General features: G+C 40.5%; 3 protein-coding genes across 6 annotated transcripts; all 3 read right to left on the reverse strand.

The window, feature by feature from the left end:
* Positions 1-2939: 2939 nt before the first annotated feature.
* LOC119888139 (gap junction alpha-3 protein-like) lies at positions 2940-6967 on the reverse strand. Of its 3 annotated transcripts, none has more exons than XM_038698598.1 (2): positions 6519-6967; positions 2940-5624 (listed from the first exon to the last, which is right to left on the reverse strand). In XM_038698598.1, the coding sequence occupies exon 2, from the start codon at positions 5598-5600 to the stop codon at positions 4530-4532; it is 1071 nt and encodes a 356-aa protein (XP_038554526.1). In that variant the 5' UTR covers positions 5601-5624; positions 6519-6967; the 3' UTR covers positions 2940-4529. The 3 variants fall into 3 exon arrangements, with proteins under 3 accessions (XP_038554526.1, XP_038554524.1, XP_038554525.1); XM_038698596.1 differs by having other exon boundaries at positions 5793-6967; XM_038698597.1 differs by having other exon boundaries at positions 2941-5624; positions 6532-6967.
* Positions 6968-7260: 293 nt separating this feature from the next.
* Positions 7261-11922, reverse strand: LOC119888381 (gap junction beta-1 protein-like). 2 transcript variants are annotated; one of them, XM_038698941.1, is made up of 2 exons: positions 11107-11922; positions 7261-10259 (listed from the first exon to the last, which is right to left on the reverse strand). In XM_038698941.1, the coding sequence occupies exon 2, from the start codon at positions 10243-10245 to the stop codon at positions 9418-9420; it is 828 nt and encodes a 275-aa protein (XP_038554869.1). In that variant the 5' UTR covers positions 10246-10259; positions 11107-11922; the 3' UTR covers positions 7261-9417. The 2 variants fall into 2 exon arrangements, with proteins under 2 accessions (XP_038554869.1, XP_038554868.1); XM_038698940.1 differs by lacking the exon at positions 11107-11922 and adding an exon at positions 10536-11100.
* A 153-nt stretch (positions 11923-12075) lies between these two features.
* Positions 12076-17115, reverse strand: LOC119888379. The gene is made up of 8 exons (XM_038698938.1): positions 16606-17115; positions 16044-16176; positions 14692-15841; positions 14355-14488; positions 14041-14204; positions 13591-13739; positions 13222-13307; positions 12076-13086 (listed from the first exon to the last, which is right to left on the reverse strand). Exons 1-8 carry the CDS (start codon positions 16744-16746, stop codon positions 13004-13006), a joined length of 2040 nt encoding a protein of 679 aa, XP_038554866.1. The 5' UTR covers positions 16747-17115; the 3' UTR covers positions 12076-13003.
* Between the last annotated feature and the right edge of the window lie 559 nt (positions 17116-17674).

A 17674-nucleotide genomic window follows, 5' to 3' on the forward strand; every position in this document is an offset into this window, starting at 1 on the left:
TTTGAGGTTAAAAATCAGTGGCTTAATCCTGCTACGTATAAAATATTTTAGTGGCTTAATAAAATCAGTTTTCATCTTTGAGAAAATGCTATGGTGAAACCTGGGATGCACATTTTTTAAATGAGGTCTGTTCATGTGATAAACAAGCTGTATCACACAGGAGACCATGATTTCCCCTACCATCTGTTGTGTAAGCTACACCAAACCAAAATATGTGCACTGGACTGCATGGGTGTGTATTATAGGTGCATTTATTTATTAGGGACTTTATTTCTGAGGAATGTCAGCTTACTTTTATTTTTCTTTTTAAGTCAAGATCAGAGCTGTTGTTGAAAAAATAAGTGTGTGAGAGACCATTCTGTGTGTCTTTCTCTGTCATAGATATATTTGCTATTGTGTTTATCCCAGATGCAAATTCAAATGTCACAACCATAAGAAGCCTGACATGCAAGTTTTCACTTTCACTAATTTAAATACCCTGTTTTTTCTCAGGCCTGATGGAGATTATAGTGAAAAGAATCAATCAAGTTGCCTTAACAGCACTAGCTTTCTCTCATGTCTGCTCAGACAAAAAAAGACCTTATTGCCTTCTGCAGAGTGTTCCAGCTGTCACATGGGGGCAGCAAACCTGTTCCAACATACAACACAACCTGGAAGCCAAGACCAGAACTGACAGATGCCAAGCCACAATGACGTTTTGTACCTCAGAAACCACGTCAGCTGCTGATTTCTCTCCATTTCCCTGTGCCCAGTCTCTGTAGTGTGGCTCCCACACTGTGTTCTGCAGAGTCTGGTGTTGGAGCTGTGCAGTCTGCATTGCGTTTAACAAGGCTGGTTGGTGTTGGTGATGAGGTGACAGGCCTGCAAGCAATCAGACTGATTCAGTCAGCAAACATCAGAAGCCCTGTTTTTACTTTTGGCTGATATTTCATAAGCTCACCCTTGCAGCACAGCAAAGTTGGTGCAAGGGCAGGCTTTGCTTCTGGCTCTTTGTCATTTATCACACATTAGCAGGTTGGGTGCACAGTGTCAGTGTGATGGAAAGCAGGCCAGAGAGCACAGAACACTTACATGAGTCAGGCATTAAATAAACACTTAATTTAAAATCAACACTCCTTGATGATTTCATTCTAATTGAACAGATTATACAGATATATAAAATTACATCACAATAACTACTGGCTATACCAGTAAGATAGGAATAAAACCAAAAATGGCATTACAAAATAAAAGGTGTCTCAGTGACTTCGCCCTGCAGATGGCGTGCCAAGCAGATGCAACTTTCAGAGGAGCTGCGTCAGTGTTTAAGTAAAAGGAAAGGGAGAGGGCAGTAGAGTACTGTACTGCAGCTGGTGGAACATAATATTCAAGCCTCTCACATCACAGGGAACAACCAGAATAAAGTGATAGAATAACTCATTAAATTATATCCAGAATTACATATAACCATGGCAGGGCTTTATTGTGTTAGTCTGTGCTGTTATTTCCCGTGAAACTCCACTCAGATACCTTTAAGAAGATCATTTCTGACTTTAGCGTTGAAGAAACAACCAAAGCCTCGATTCTCTTGATTAGGCTGAAGCCCTACAATTAAAATGACTAAACTACATATTTAAATGTATCTGGACACGATAAACTACAAAAACATTTACTAGTTTACACTATATTTTGTCTAAGTAGGTGTTTTGCTACAGATTGTATATTGTGTGATTTTATTATATGGGATTATGCCACAAACTGATTGGATTGACTGATTTTTAATTTAACTGAGATGTAATAGGAAGGCTGTTGCACTTTTCACATTTGCTCATAGTTTTTAAAAAATAGCCCCTTTCATCTGTAATTAAGGTAAGCTAAATAAGTAGACATAATGACCACTCAACTACATAATGAGTAAGTGACATTAAGACGCAATTTCACCTTCGCCAGTGTTTTAGGATTCAGAAAAAGGGGGAGGGTTATTATATAATGGGTTGTGTGTAGTCCATTTTTAAGGACAGTGCTGGAGGGTCTGTAATGAGTGGACATTATCTGTCCAAGGAGCTCATCATTTGTCACTATGCTACAGCAGCTCCCATCTTCACTTTTTCTGGATCTTAACAAAAAGCAAAAAATACTGCAAATGTGTCTGTTAAATGTGTCAAAAAATGTAAATGTGTGTCATATAAAGTGTCTTAAAAAAATAATGGCTGGAATATATAGTATAAAGGATGCATTATGCATTTGTTATGTTTACCATAATTATGGGAACTGCTGATTCCACTTATGCTGTGTGATTTGGAGGCCATGTGAAATTAATTATTTAATGAAGACAGCAACGTTTTAATTAGGTTAAATTCTTTATGCACTTTATGCACTAAATTATTCATCTTCTCTTGGTCAAGGGCAGGATCCAAAAAACAATAATAACATCGACAAGGGCCCCACTTCACCACAAAGTTAAACATAATGTTCAGCAACCTCTCGCCACCAAATTCATTTTTGTACAGTCCCTTGATGAACTGTGGTGAAATCACAATTTTTGTATAATCATTTAGAGTGCATGCTTTTACTTGCAGACCTACAAAATTCCAAAGCCATCACTGATCAAAGTCATGGCAGTTTCGGTCAAACTAGATATCTTTAGATTACACTGCTCTGTATGGTAAAATAATCTGATAGTTATGCTCATATAATAGATTCAACTTTTGTAGCTTTATTTGATTTATTGAAATGTGTCCTATAACTCCAAAAATGTGCTACACTGTATGTCTTCTATAATGTTCTGGCACTCTGGTGCAAACCCCAATTTGAAATGTTGGCCTTACACTAAAAGGATTTCAAGTGCAGGATATCCATCTTTACTCATAACTCACCGATCAACATCTCAAAAACACGTAAAACCCTTTTCTCAAAGATGATAACTTTATTATGTTTTTAAGATGATGCATGTCTTAAAACAACTTTAAATGACCTTCATGATTTATTTTCATTTGTAAAAGTAGATGGGACATTTTGTAGAATCAGATTCTGGTTTACTTAGTGATTTATGGAGCCGTACATCACAAAAAACGCTCCTGACTGTTTTGTCTGGGAGATCTCAATCATTGTTTCTGGCACCACAACACACTAAAGTTAAGAATAGTATGCCCAGACTACACTCAATCACATCTCAACGCATCGAGAAACAACAGTTGAGTCAATTCTTTTGTCAGAAATTTTACTCAAGTAAAAAAAAAAAAAATCTATTTGTTCGTCATTGACAGAAAATAATGAACGTACCAGTCCAAATATATGTTAGCGCTTCCTTGTCATGAACATGCTATATCATTCATTTCAAGGTTTTATACCAGGGGTGCCTGAGTGCTGTGCTTTCCTGGCCCACGTGAGTGTAAGATGTTTTTCACGCTCAACAGGTTGAAATGTTGTAGATACTAATAACTCAAACTATGGATTCTGATTTCTGAGATTCAGTGTTTAAAAAAAAAAGATTCCATTCCATATAATACATTATATATTGGAGAAACATTACCAATATTATTGTTTCCACTCCTGAACTGATCTTGATTTATTTGTTTCATGAATATGAAAAAACAGTTGCAACATGTGTTCCAGTGAAATGGTCCCCCTTTTTCTCCTGATAAAGACTTGAGATCACAAATGCACTGCTAACTTTGCAAATTTAAGACAGATTTATTTCAAGCGGTTTTACAAATATGGTTGTCACCAAGTGTTTTACAGAAAACAAATGACACAAACAGAGATATAAACAAAGATAAACAAGACAATGTGCTTATAATTATGTACTGGCTGGCTGTCACAATAAAGAGAGAGTACAAATGTGGGAACTCCTGAGACCAGTGCAATTTCTTTTGAGGCGCGTCCTGGAATTACGTACAGTATTCCCAGTGTCCAATGTGTTGTTGTCAGTTATTGCACAACTTTTCACTTCAAGTCTAAGCAAGTGAACTATGCTAGATGGTGACCTCAAAACTGTTTAAGGAAGTTAAATTTAACTATTCTCCCCATCTGATTTTTTAAAATGAGATCAGGCCAGCGTTGAATAAGAATGTGCCCTGGATGTTGTTCCCAAAGAGTTGCATTTTTGGCTTCATTCACATTCATCACACATAAAAAAAAAGAAATAAACTGAATGTAAAACCTGAGCAGACAGTACTTGTTAGACCCTCAGTGATCATGGTGAATAGTGGAAAGATTCATACCATACACAAAACCATTAAAAAACAAACAACTTTGACTGATAATATGGTGTTGCCAAAACTGAAAAGAAAAAGAAATGCTATGGGGCACTTCTTAGTGAATTTACTCAAAGAGGTCTAAGTTCATTAGTTTGTTTGTGATTATTGAACCAGTCTTTATATATTATACAACTGCAGCTTCACTGTGTTCCCTATAAATGTAACTCCCTTTTAAGTTGGAATGAGTCAAACCTGTGCCATCTTAAAAAGGGGAGTCAGTTCAGCATGTATGAATGCTTCCAAATCAAATACGATCCCCTCACCGCAATTTAAGAAGAAACATAAACCTCCTCATATCTTCAGATCGTCTATTCTAGTCTTGTTGCTGCTGTGTTTGGCACTGCGGCCGGGCCTGGCCTGCGTAGGTGACCCAGGGGCTGATCCTGCTCCCTTCTTTCCTTTCAGGTCACATTCCTCTGGCTTGCTGCTGCTCCTTTCCACCGCCAAGTTGTCCTTATTCTGTTTGTAGGCCGCCTTGCTGTGGTAGGGGTGGAAGGTCGACTCTGTGCCTTCGGACAGAGGGGTGAGGTTGTAGCTGGGTGCGGGCGGGTAGGCCGGCTGCACTTGGTGGAAGTAGTCGTCATAACTCGGCGCAAAAGGTATCTCGCTGGGCTCCTTAGGGATGTTTTCAGGGGACTGTCTACCTCTCCTGAAGGTGAGGCCCTGACGGCACTTGGTGAAGCCCAGGTGGTAGAGCTCTATGAGGTTTAGGAACAGAGACACGCTGGCCACTCCCAGCATGAAGATAATGAAGATGGTTTTCTCTGTGGGACGGGATATGTAGCAGTTTACCACGTTGGGGCAGGGTGGTCTGTCACATGTGTACATGGGTTTAAGTTGAAAGCCATACAAGAAGTACTGAGCCACAATGAAGCCCACCTCAAAAAAGGTTTTAAAGACCACATTAAGGACATATGTGCGCAAAAGCTCCCCCTGCAGGTGCACTCGGCCCCTACTGTCCCTCACCAGGGCCTTTTTGTGCTTAGCATCCACAATAAGAGCCTGCTTGTCTGAGTGATGTGCACGTTCCCTCTCCTTGTCGTCGTGCTTCTCCTCCATCCGCACCAGATGGAGGATGTGTCCCAGGTAGATCAATGTAGGCGTGGACACAAAGATGATCTGCAGCACCCAAAAGCGGACGTGGGAGATGGGGAAGGTGACGTCATAGCACACATTCTCGCAACCGGGCTGCTTGGTGTCGCAGGTGAAGCCTGACTGCTCGTCGCCCCACACCTTCTCTGTTGCAGCACTCAGGATCAGGATGCGGAAGATGAACAGGACGGTGAGCCACACCTTACCCACCACAGTGGAGTGCTCCTGGGCTTTTTCTAGAAGCTTTCCCAGCAGGTTCCAGTCACCCATGGCTGTGTGAGCTCAGATCTGGGGCTGGAGGTACAAAAACAATCAAACCACAGTATCTCACTTTCATTTGAGACTCATGCATAGATTTGTCTCCAACGCAAATACACAAAATTACTAAAATAAAACCAATCTGGAGGTCAAAGTGAGCTTCAGTGTTCCAGATGACTACAAATTCTCTGAAAAATCTCTTACCATGTTCAGCAGAGCTCAAACCAAATGAGTCCCCAGAAAGCCAAGCTACTAACCAAGAGTACAACTTGGGGACTTATTCACATGGACACAGACAGGATTATATATACTTTAAGAGGGTATATATTTGGTAAGTGTGGACAGACGGGAAGGCAGGTTCCAGTCACGATTCTGCGGTTCGTGGCCTTCATGGCCCATGCCACTGCAACACGATCCACAAGAGGTGAAATCAAACACCGGGCAGATATGGTGGAAGTGCGAGTTCGAAACAGCTGAGTAATGTCGGTACTGTCAGTTCCTGTAACACATTATGTTAAAAATATATTCTACTTCTGATGGATGTACTGTGCAGGGCAGCAAATTCAGGGTATGCTACTGTGAGAACTGCTGAAATGTGGCAGGTGAAATGTTGTTTAGGGAGCCACCACCAACAAATTGACAGTATGTAGTGTCGCAACAACTGTAAACTGGGGTTTAAACAAATGTAAGCTTTCAATATTAAACCCCTTAGACTATTTAATCCCCATGACAAAAGATAAAATGGTGCATTAACAATAATAGAAGAAATAAAAAAAAGGGGTTCTCTGTGGAGTGCAGCACCTAACAGGACAGTAAACAAAAGACAGCCTTTGGCCACAACATGTACCCCAAGTAAGTTTTCTACCTCTAACTCCTGAAAGTACTTTAATCCACAAGAGGTTTAAATAATCACACAGAAGTCACACTTACTGGATAAACCAACCTTGTCAGCTTATACATCCCCTGCGGTGAAGTCCTGCACCTCTTCGAGGGTCCATGAGGCCGATTGCTTTGCTGACAGGCCTCAGTGCAAAGCTGATCTTCGGGCTCCCAGCAATGCCCTTGAATGGACAGGAAAAGCGGACTTCTGCTAGTCACAACCTCTGTTCCACACCGACAAACTCACCGACTCCGTCTCCTGTTTTCAAATACAGCTTGGGCAGGAATCAGGATCCAGGGCCCGGGGTCTTCCAGTGACCACAACACACACGTAACCTGCACTCTCAACCATGTCCGGCCAGCCCTTCCTCAGACCCCCCATCCCTCCCCACAGTTAAATTTGGCACAGGTTACACTCTCTAATGTAAACTAGTAAAGCCCCTCTACTCGATTGTTACAGTGAGTGACACGGCAGCTGGCCAATGCTGTTGTCTGCTAAGTCTGTCTGGCCACAAGTGCTTCTGGGGTCTAAATATAGCACGAGGGTCTCTCCTATCATGGGGGGCATGATTTGGAGATGAGTAGCCATTTGCATCCTCAAGTTACAAATCAGAGTGACAAGAAGGAGGAAAGTCAGTGGTGAAGTTCAGTCTCAACATATCAGTAATGAAATAAGCCCCAAATTTTAAGTATTAAAATGGAAAACTTTGTTTATATAAGGTTCCTGCCCTTAGTCATTTGAAACATTTGGTACACCAAGTTGTATACTTGCAAAAATAACTCCAAATAAATGTCATATTATCAGGCAGTTTATTTCTTTATGTTACATAATGTACACATTACATTTCAACCCATATTATATATTAACTGGATTGTTTACCCGGATGAAAATTGATACATGTACATTTAGGTAGAAATGTCAACATCAGGGTTTTTTGTGTGCACTACAATATGAATAACTTTAGAACAGTTGTATAAACAGATACCAGCGTATGGGACGTTACATTTTCAGGACCAAAGAGACACTGAATAATATAGCATGCAGGATAATATTAAGGGAAGCACGTGCAACTGTCAGGCAGTGATGGGTCTTAAAGGTTAAAAAGTAGGTCAACCTCAAACATTTTTCTGAAACAAAATAGTATATCACCTCAAACAGAAGCTTCAGTGAAGTAAGTAGGCATCATTCACAATTGAACAGTACTGGGATTTGTAATATTCTAGAAGTGACCCAGCAGAGAGGTGAAGAGGGATTAAGAATGAATGAATTCTTGTAATTTGGGCTTTTCATCAGTTGAAAATCACGTAGCATCTTCACTAGTAAGAAAGATTCCAGAATGAAGCTCTATTGAAATATCACAGTAAACACGTTTAGTCTGTGCACCATTCTGACTACTCTGTCCAGATATATATTATTAATAGTAGTTTACAGTAGTAAAAGATATGTTTGTGAAAAAGTGTTTTCAAATGAACTGTATTTTTTACATGTGGAACAATAATATTCAATGGCAGATGTCCATATCTGGACAGTATTTGAAAATTTTCTTTGGTTTTCTAGCACCGGTATAATATTTCCATAGCAGTAAGCTCAGTTATAGCTGTCTGCGCAAAGTTACACAAAATCAAATAATTAAGTCTAATAAAATCTACACATACTGTTGCTTAAAGGGCCGTTATTGACATTTACTCACATAAATGAACCTTTCCTTGATTACCTCCATTACCTTTGACTCTGACTGGAATTAAATATGGTATATTAACAATATTTTTGATGTAAATAAAAATTTCACTTTCTATTCGGGCATATTAATCTCTACAGTAACCTTTGCTTCTTAAAACTTTACCAGCCGATTTACCAGAAACCATGTATACTTATATATTATATAGCATATTTCAATTTTAAATTATTATTTTTTTAAGTTTGTAATGTTATCGTGCCATCGACAGCTGCCCATTCCCTTTAATTGAAGAATGGTATGAAATTCGACATGTTAAGACTTCGGGTTACATTGTTAAGTGAACCATCCTGTTTTGCGTCAAGGCTATTTTATTGTTGTGTGGTAAAGCAGTTGATTGGTGCTTTTATGTGCTGGTGAGAAACTGACGACCAAGAATTGAGTTTCCCCAAACAGCAACCTTCATAATGTGAAATTGTAAATATTCATGTTATGTTTTTCAAATGAATGTTTGATGGGCATGATTTACCTTGTAAATTATTGATGGTTTCTAACACCAACCTGCCACACCTTCAGCATTGAACAAATGCAAAACCTGAACTGCATTATCAAACGACAAGGCACAAAGTATGACAAAAATGAATGATGGTTTGGTGCTTCAGTAGCACAAGAAACTTTGCACCATGGCAAGCTGCTTCTAGTACTGTATTCATATGAAAATGGCAAATTATTGACACCAGCGTCAACTGATTTGGGCTAAAACATGTGAGATAACTGGGAAGGTTCTTTAACCTTCACTACTGGCTCCAAATAGTTTAGACAAGTTCCGACAGCAGGTAACACTTGTGTCAGTAATACAGATAAAGAAAAAACAGCTGAATCAATAAGCGATTGACTGAATGATACATACATCGGGGAGGTAGAGCGGGTTGGCTGTTAATCGGAAGGTCGGTGGTTCAATCCCTGGGTCCCCCTGGTTGCGTGTCGAAGTGTCCTTGGGGTGTACTGGGCAAGATACTGAACCCCGGGCCCCTGGCGGCTATTCCGCCAGTGTATGAATGAGTGTGACTGGTGAATGCAGATGTAGTGTAAAAGCACTTTGAGTGGTCGAAAAGACTAGAAAGGCGCTATACAAGTATGGATTTACATATATAGTCTAAATGTGCATGCTGACATGATCAAATATACAGTATATTTGACATTAATGCATAGCAAGATGATCCATGGATGTGTGTGATTACTGTTAGTTTAAAGGAAACAGGACAGGCAGAGTCTCAGAAAGCAGAACACCGTTCATCCTTCTCAGTTGGGCTCTTTTTGGTCACAGTGAACTTAGACTTGAGAGAATGATCTGCTATCAGCTGATTGATTTCATTTTGCCTATAAGAAGACAATCTTTGACTTATCCAAGCTCCTTTGGACTCGTCCTCAGAGCCTCTTAAGCACCGTTTGCAGGCCCTGCCTATGAGGTATATGACCTCAGCCAGGTTAAGCAGCACACACACCCCGGACACTGTCAGCATGAACACAGTGAAAATGGTCTTTTCTGTCGGTCTGGACACAAAACAGTCCACTGTGTTGGGGCATGGGTACGAGTCACACTTGACCAAACGCACCATCTTAAAGTCAGGATAGATCAAGTAGAAGATGTAGAGAAAAGCCACCTCGAAGATGATTCTGAAGAGGATACTGATCATGTATGTCCACCACAGAGCTCCGGTGATCTGAAACTTCTGGTTCTTGATGTGTTCCAGCTCCTTGGGGCTACAGCGACCCGTCCTCTTCAGGATCTTCTTGTCGATGTGGCGCCGGTGAGCCACATGCATGGCCACCAGCAGGGCGGGGGTAGAGACCAGGATGAGCTGGAGCGCCCACAGGCGGATGTGCGAGATGGGGAAGAACTGGTCGTAACAGACGCTGTTACAGCCGGGCTGCTGGGTGTTACAGATGAAGCTGGACTTCTCATCTCCCCAAACACTCTCAGCAGCAACCACCAGGACCAGGATACGGAAGATGAAGATGACGGAGAGCCAGACGCGTCCGATGCCAGTAGAGTGCCTGTTTACGCCGCTGATCACGGCATAAAAGGCCCCCCAGTTCATTTTCGACTCCAGGTCTGCAAAAAATAAAAGGTTACATTTTCAGTCAAGGCTATATGGATGTAGGCTAAGCGATATATCTAGCTGGAGGTCAACTGTTAGAACCATATTATTAATGTATTACAATATACATTAAGGGGATTTAATCAAAATTCATTAAAATGCCTCTCAGGAATAGTAAAACCCAATTAGCTCTTCATATTGAACAAAAGTCAAATTTGTCACTTTAAATACCTCACAGTTATTGTTGTCTTCTACAACAAATTAGTAATTTAGTAAAAGTCTAACTTTACCAGGGTCAGCCAGCAGTGCAAGCGGCGTAAGGTCCAAAGATGACCATCTTGTGGTGTGGCGTGAGCATCAAGCTGAATTTGGCAGAGTGAGAAACCACAGAAAAGAAATGCCAAGTCGCAAGTTGGCCGTATAAAAGCACGGCCTACCACCGTGCACCGTCATAAGACACAACAGCACGAAGCCAATTGCGAAACATTTGCAGTGGCACGTGATTTGCTCACCCTGTATTAATACTGTACTCCCAAACTGACCTACAGCCCAGTTGCAGACAGACTGACAGACTGCCAGCACATTTCTCCAAGGAACCAGCAAGACATCCACTCATTATGATATTTTTTTTAAGAAAAGTGAGAGACCTCCATTGTTTGTCAGAAAGGCTACAGAAAGACTTGACCAGATTTGCCTAACAAACACTCTTTAAAAGCAGATTCATTCAAATATTAACACTGTAAAGGATCATTTAAAACATCATCATGGCAATGGGGTTTGTCAGCCATCACTCACAATAACCGTGACCTCATTCCACACTGTTAGTATAAAACAGACTTAAATGACAGACTTGTATTTTACCTTCAGCTGTGTTGGTACACAAAAATGTGTACAAAGCGGGAAGAAATGAATTAAAATATTATGCTTTTTAGCAAGCCAAGAGGCTGGATTGAGAACACCGTGCGCTTGAAAAATGCTAATCATTTCTCCGCCACTAGCCACTGCCCTGCACCGTAGCAGTCATATGCTCTTATATAAACTATTTACATACAATGGCGGCCTTTATTGTGCTGCAACAAGACTCTTTAGAATTCAGATCAAATGCCTCGATTTCCGCCTACCCCGGGCAAAAGAAGGAATCTGTGTGGACACAAAAGGCCGTGCTTGGCAGGGCAGGGAAGTGAGGGAAGCTTTTGACCTGAGCCACTGCCATTGACAGCAGAGTCTCCACCACATTTGCAAACACTAATATAATCTTTATTGTATACACAAGTTTTAATTAAGACCAGTCATTTTTTGTAACATATCCACGTCACCAATGTAAATACTACAATACTTTAAATTAGGCATATGTTGTGATGAATGAACATGACATTCATTTTTTGTGAAGTTTTAATAATTAAAACAAGGGAACTCTCTTGGCCTAAACTATAATTACTTTAGAATAAAGACTAATAATTACTTTAGAATAAATTTTGGACACAAATTCAACCCACATGCTCTCCTTTTCATCCTGTTTTGAAATGATAAGGATCTGGGTCTTTTACCATTATCAATCTGAGATTGTTCAGGTCAAACTCCTCCCTATAACAGTAGAAATGACAATTTACAGTAACAACAAACTGAATGCAAGTGAAAACACAATGTAGTCATTTGTCACGTACTATCAGATGACCTACAGCAGTTCACTGTGCCATGAGCATTTCTGCGTCACTTATGACAAATGTAGTAGGAGGGTTTGGGTGGCCTGGCAATTCTTTGAATGAACTAAACCTCATTTAAATTCTCTCAGAAGATGCACTACTCTACAATACAGGGATATGGGGCATACAACTGTAGATACAGTTTTATTATGGAAGCAGATTTTTTAGATAGATAGATAGATAGATAGAGAGATATAATATATACAGAGAGAGAGATAGAGAAAGACTGTACATCCAAAATAACAAATCTGCCATTTTACAAGAACTCAATATTAACTAAGGCAACATGGCTCTAATAATAAATATTATCAAAGTAAAGTAAAACATATAAATGAAATAACATGAACCTACAGTGTGTGGCATACAGATAAATCAAGTATCACTTAATAGAGGGCAGGTAATTACACTGAACTGGCACCATCTAGTGACTCGAATAACCAGAACTTGAAACACACTTCCTGTCTTAAGAAAATGTACAGAATGCAGACACACAAAACAGTGTCTTTATAAGCAAATAAAACAACAAAACATGCACCATAATTAGGTATTCGTGTCCCCACACATCACATAAAAATTATTCTCGTTTCCCCATTTTTCTAGCACTGCTTTAAAGATAATAGGCACGATGTGTTAAGACTCTAAAAAGAGTAATTTATGTTAAAGAAAGACCAAAACAGAAATTTCCACTATGAACTTTACACTCACAATCACTAGAAATAGCTTGTGAAGTGTACCTAAAGCATAAAATACACAAGGAAGCTGATACATGAAACTAAATGGGTACTACTTCAAAACATTCATCTGTATTTATATTTTATTTATGTAAAAATTCTCAATTTATCCTTGTACTGAAAAGTGCCAATTACAGCAGTTTGTCAATGTGTAACCTTTACTTTACGCCCACTGTATGTTAACTAACTACACAGATGGTCATTCAAAACCGGATCATTTAAGAACCAATACATGTCTCAATGCTCAAATGTGGCTGCTACATAGCAGGGCTGCCATTTGTGTTTTTAACTTAACATAACTACACACATTCCCTGCTTTCTGAATTACTTCTGGCTTTGAGTATAGCACGAGATGAGGTATTTCTCCCACTCAGAGTCATGTTTCCTCATTTTAAGTTGAACAGCACCTAAAAAGCAAAAGAAAACACCAACAAGATTTTGTGCTTGAGTGAGTGCTGCTGTGATCATTTACAGGCTATACTGCCACCTACTGTAGATGCACAATTTGGGGTAAACTATTTCCAAAGTGCAACTCAGCTTACCTCTTTTTATGACACCGAAATTCTTCAGTTTGTTATGTTTTGCATGTCCGTTCTGGGCCAGTCTCAAAGACAGTGATGCACCCCTCCTGAAATGTAGATAACACCAGAGTACACATACTGGCCTTGAAACTGTCCAGTAAATACAGATTATAAAGGTCAACATGAGCATATATTAAGACACTAAACTAATCTTCATTCATCAAAATAAATCATTTGTGCAATAACAGCTGGTAAAATAAAACAAAAGGGAACACTTGTTGGCAGAAACAACCATAGATGTGTCAATAAATCTCAGTGACTTTATCAGCTTTTTACAATTCAGTGAATTCTAAATTCACAATTAACTGACTGTGAATTATAATTAAATACCTCATAGCTCCGAGCTTTCCCTTTTCCAAGAACAGCTCGACTTTGGGCCCCTGTGGGTAAAGTCTGGCATAGAGAGTCCTGTTGTGCACCATTGCTTGGAACCAGTCTACTGCCTCCTCAGTCCAATCATTCCCATTCACTGGGGTCACCTAGGGGGGAGGAAACAGACAAAAAATACCATGAACTGAGATAATTCATTTCCTTTATCACTGAGCAAAAGATAAGACTGTGACTAATCATGTGGACAAAAGCCAATACTGTAACTGAGTCTGCTCTCTCACAGCGGAGCACAGTATGTTAACCATTTCCATGTATGCAAATCCTGAGAGGGATAATCTGCACGTCTGTCGGTGAAAATCCTGACGTGCTCTTCAGTGAGAGCTTTGTGTGGTACGCTACATACATGTGCAAAAAGTATGAAGTCAGCATTGTCAGAAGGGAACCACTCACATTTGCCAGTGAGACCTGTATCGCCTGAAGGGGTAGGGTGGCCATTTCTGGGGTCAGCTCCTTGGTGTTCCACAGTGACAGGCAGGCAGTGTCACCGTAGTCCAGCCTCTTCATCTCCACCTTGATGGACGTTTCCCTCCCAGCACCGTCAATGGCATTATTATCTGCCGCCCAAAAGACAGAGGCCACGGCTAAGGTTAAGCTAAAAAGGCATGTAAGGAATTCCCAAGTGGCAACAGGCAAGCAAAGGCACACTGCTACCATCTAGAGGTATGTATTTGCAAAACCATTCCAATACATTAAACCGGACCCACCTCCACTAACTCCACATATCTTCGTCACCTGAGCCCTGCACCATTGTTCTTGCTTAGGGAACCAACCCATTACTTGGGTTCCAATGTCTGGAATGCAGTTCTGCTCGGCATATGAACTACTGGCTTTCCAGCTGCTGCAAATGAGAAAAAAATAATGACAACCAGAAACATGTGGATTATTAAAAAAAAGGAAAAAAAAAATCTACAAAGAAAGCAGTAATGAACAAAAAGGATAAGTGGCTCTCTAAGTTCTGTTAATGTGATCAGGGAATCAGTGCGGGATAGGAAAAGCTGAGGAACAGCAGAAGGAGTTTAGAATCCATGCTAAACGACTTACTCTGTGACAAGGGCCTGCAGCTTCATGATGGAGTCTGTGTGCTGGACGTAGAAGTTGCTTGGGGTGACAATATGAGACACCACAACTTCAGCCTCTTCAAACTTCCGGATCTGAAACTCAGGAATGGTAATACTTTTGATCGCTGGTGTTTTCGCACCAGCAGAACTGCTCTCATGTACAGGTTCTGTGCATTGGAGAGTTTGGGTTTCCCACTGGATGTTTACACAGGAATTCTTCTCACGAGCGGTTATATTTCTGCTGTTATTTTCCAAGGAGCTGTCTTCGGAGTCCCCCTGTCCCTCCTTTGTGAAGACGTCTCCAAAATCCCACAATTCAGTCTTTGTTGCAATCACACAAGTGTAGGTAAGAGAGCCACCTGATTCTACTCTTTTCACCCTGAAGACTGGGGCTTGGTTTTCAATGTCTGCACTCAACATTTTTGGAGCTAACGCATCAATCAGATCATCTGTCACAACATGTCTGAATTGGTAGCTTTGTGTTTTGATGGCAGGTGACATGAACTGTGGCAAACTTGAAGTGTCCTTACTTTTCCTCCACTCCACGACACTGACCTCTAGTACACCCATGTTTTTAGCTTTTGCTCTGAGGAAGTGAAGCAGCTGAGAGGATGTTTGTTTTTGGTGTTGCACCTGGACATCTTCCTCACACCCCCAGCTTATTAGCGGTGCAATTTTCATTGGTTTAGGGTTACTGATCTCTGGGAGTATAGCTTGTATGGGAGGTAGCAGTATTGGTGGCCTCTCTGCATTATTCGTGGAACTCTGAATAACAGGTGGAAGAGTCACAGCATCTGGCGGGCGTTTCTCCTCAAAAACAACACCATGTTCTTTTTCTTCAGCTTTTAAGTGAGAGGGCGAGCTCGTGGTCACAACGGTGCTGTAGCTGGACGACTTGCTGCACATCATGTCATCCTGCTGGATTGCTGCGGGCTGGGAGATGAGGAAATGTTTCAACTGCTGATGAGACAGTGTGGCTCCAAGCACCTGGACTGCTTTGGCTATGGAGCTCGCCATGAGCGAGTTCTGCAACATGGGCCCAAACTTGAGAACATCTGTCATTAGGATCCCTTTATCTTTGAGTGGATGAAGTTGGTTTGTTCTCACTCCATTTTTGACACCAACTTCTGGCTCTGTAAGGATGAGAAAAACAGAAAGACTGTTTTGTTTAATTAAGTTGCATTGAAAATTCCTAAATCACACACTGCACACCCGTATAATGCTGGTGATAGATAAGACAGATATTATATCAAGAAATGTGGTACATTTGACTAACGCACGCATTTCTGCAAATCACATTAGCAGTTAAAACTGTATGATTAATGCTCAACTTACCAACCGTGAGGTCCTTTAATGAAGCTGAGAGCTTGACAATGGCTTGACATTTCGTATCCAAAGCCTGAGCAAGATCCTTGAAAACACTCGTGGGAAAAGATGAATTCAAGAAACCTTGAACACCTTCATAAGCCTGAGTGATAAATGTGATAAAAGTTTATTTTTTATTTTTTTATTTTTTTATTCTATATCAAATAACTTTGGTTTTTCAGATTGATATATTATCTTGGCTATGGGAAACTGGGATAACCATTTTTCTGCATCTTACAGAGTGACTTCACATGATGAAACATCAAGTTAGTTGATAAATTTAATTATTAAATCAAGAATGAAAATATTAATTGATTGCTGCTCTGGCAACAATTACATGCAATTTTAATTTTTAATTCAAAAGGTACCTTACCTTGCCACCTCATTACCTATTATCATATATGTTAGCAGGGGTGGCAGACGGTTTGACCACCTGGCCTGTGTGCTTACTAGCTAAAAGCTAAATTAATTTACAGATAATGATAAACTGACATGTTAGGATGTGGGAATGTTAAAATGGCGTTAACTTTACCTTGTTGGTGAAGTTAAGAAGTTCTTGTTCAAGTGTATTCCGGGCACTTTCCAGCAAAAAGAGTTTATAAGTTAACTGCACTTTCTGGGTGATTACGGAGGGGTGCGCCTGGCGGTTGACAACTTGCTGATGAGGAGTCATGGTTCGTCTGGGAGGAGAGCTGCTGCCGGAGCGTTAGCTAGGTAGCCTGCCAATTAGCTATATGCAGCTAATATTGCAACGAAGTCCTTAGCTGTTACCAGTTTTGACTGCACTCTTTCACAGCTTTAGGGTTTCTGGTTGTGGAGGGTTAAAGTGCAGCAATTCTTCTTTTTCATCTTGTTCTTGTCTTTGCTGACTTCTTGTTCGCGGTCGTCAGTGAAATGTATCCTGCTCTTTCTTCAGCCAACGACAGCAACCTGAGGAGCCTGTGCCCGCCATGTTGAAAACTCTGCTTTGCGTTTGCAGCCGAAGCAGTTATCTCATTTGAAGGAAAGTAATGGCGTAACGTTAATTTTAGTGGGCGTCCTGCTCTTTCTTTAGCTTATTTGTCACCATAGCCCAAGTCAGTAAACTGACCAACGGTTATTAACAGGTGGCCTCTTCCTGATGCTGAACTGCTTGAACTGTGTCCTAACAATAACTAACAACTGGGCTGTATCGTGTATATGAAGGAAACAATGAATATTTAAGACCACAAGGAAATAACCTATAACTCTGGATAGGCACAGCTCATGCTACTGAATTATTAAGTGAAATCTAGCAGAATCCCAGATTCAATCAAAAGCTTCCTACAGTGATGGATGGTGTGATATGATCTGTTGAAATGTAATTAGGAAGATGGTTACTGGGTGAATTACTCTGTTCAATCCATAACATTACTATTTTTACATACAGTAGCCTGTATTACATTTCTTGTTTGAAGGTCAAAGAGCTCAGTTGAAATAGGGATGTCCTGATCACACTTTGCACTCTGAACACCTACTTTAGGCCTACTTGGCCAATAAAGCGGATTCTGATTGTGATTGACCTCTTGGCCCTTTGATATTGAGTATCTGCCCATATAGAGTTCAATCCAATAATTCAAAAA

This window comes from Micropterus salmoides, unplaced genomic scaffold, assembly GCF_014851395.1.
Source record: "Micropterus salmoides isolate LMB-PRFRI ecotype aquatic unplaced genomic scaffold, ASM1485139v1 Ms_hic_scaffold_5, whole genome shotgun sequence".
NCBI classification, from domain to species: Eukaryota; Metazoa; Chordata; class Actinopteri; order Centrarchiformes; family Centrarchidae; genus Micropterus; species Micropterus salmoides.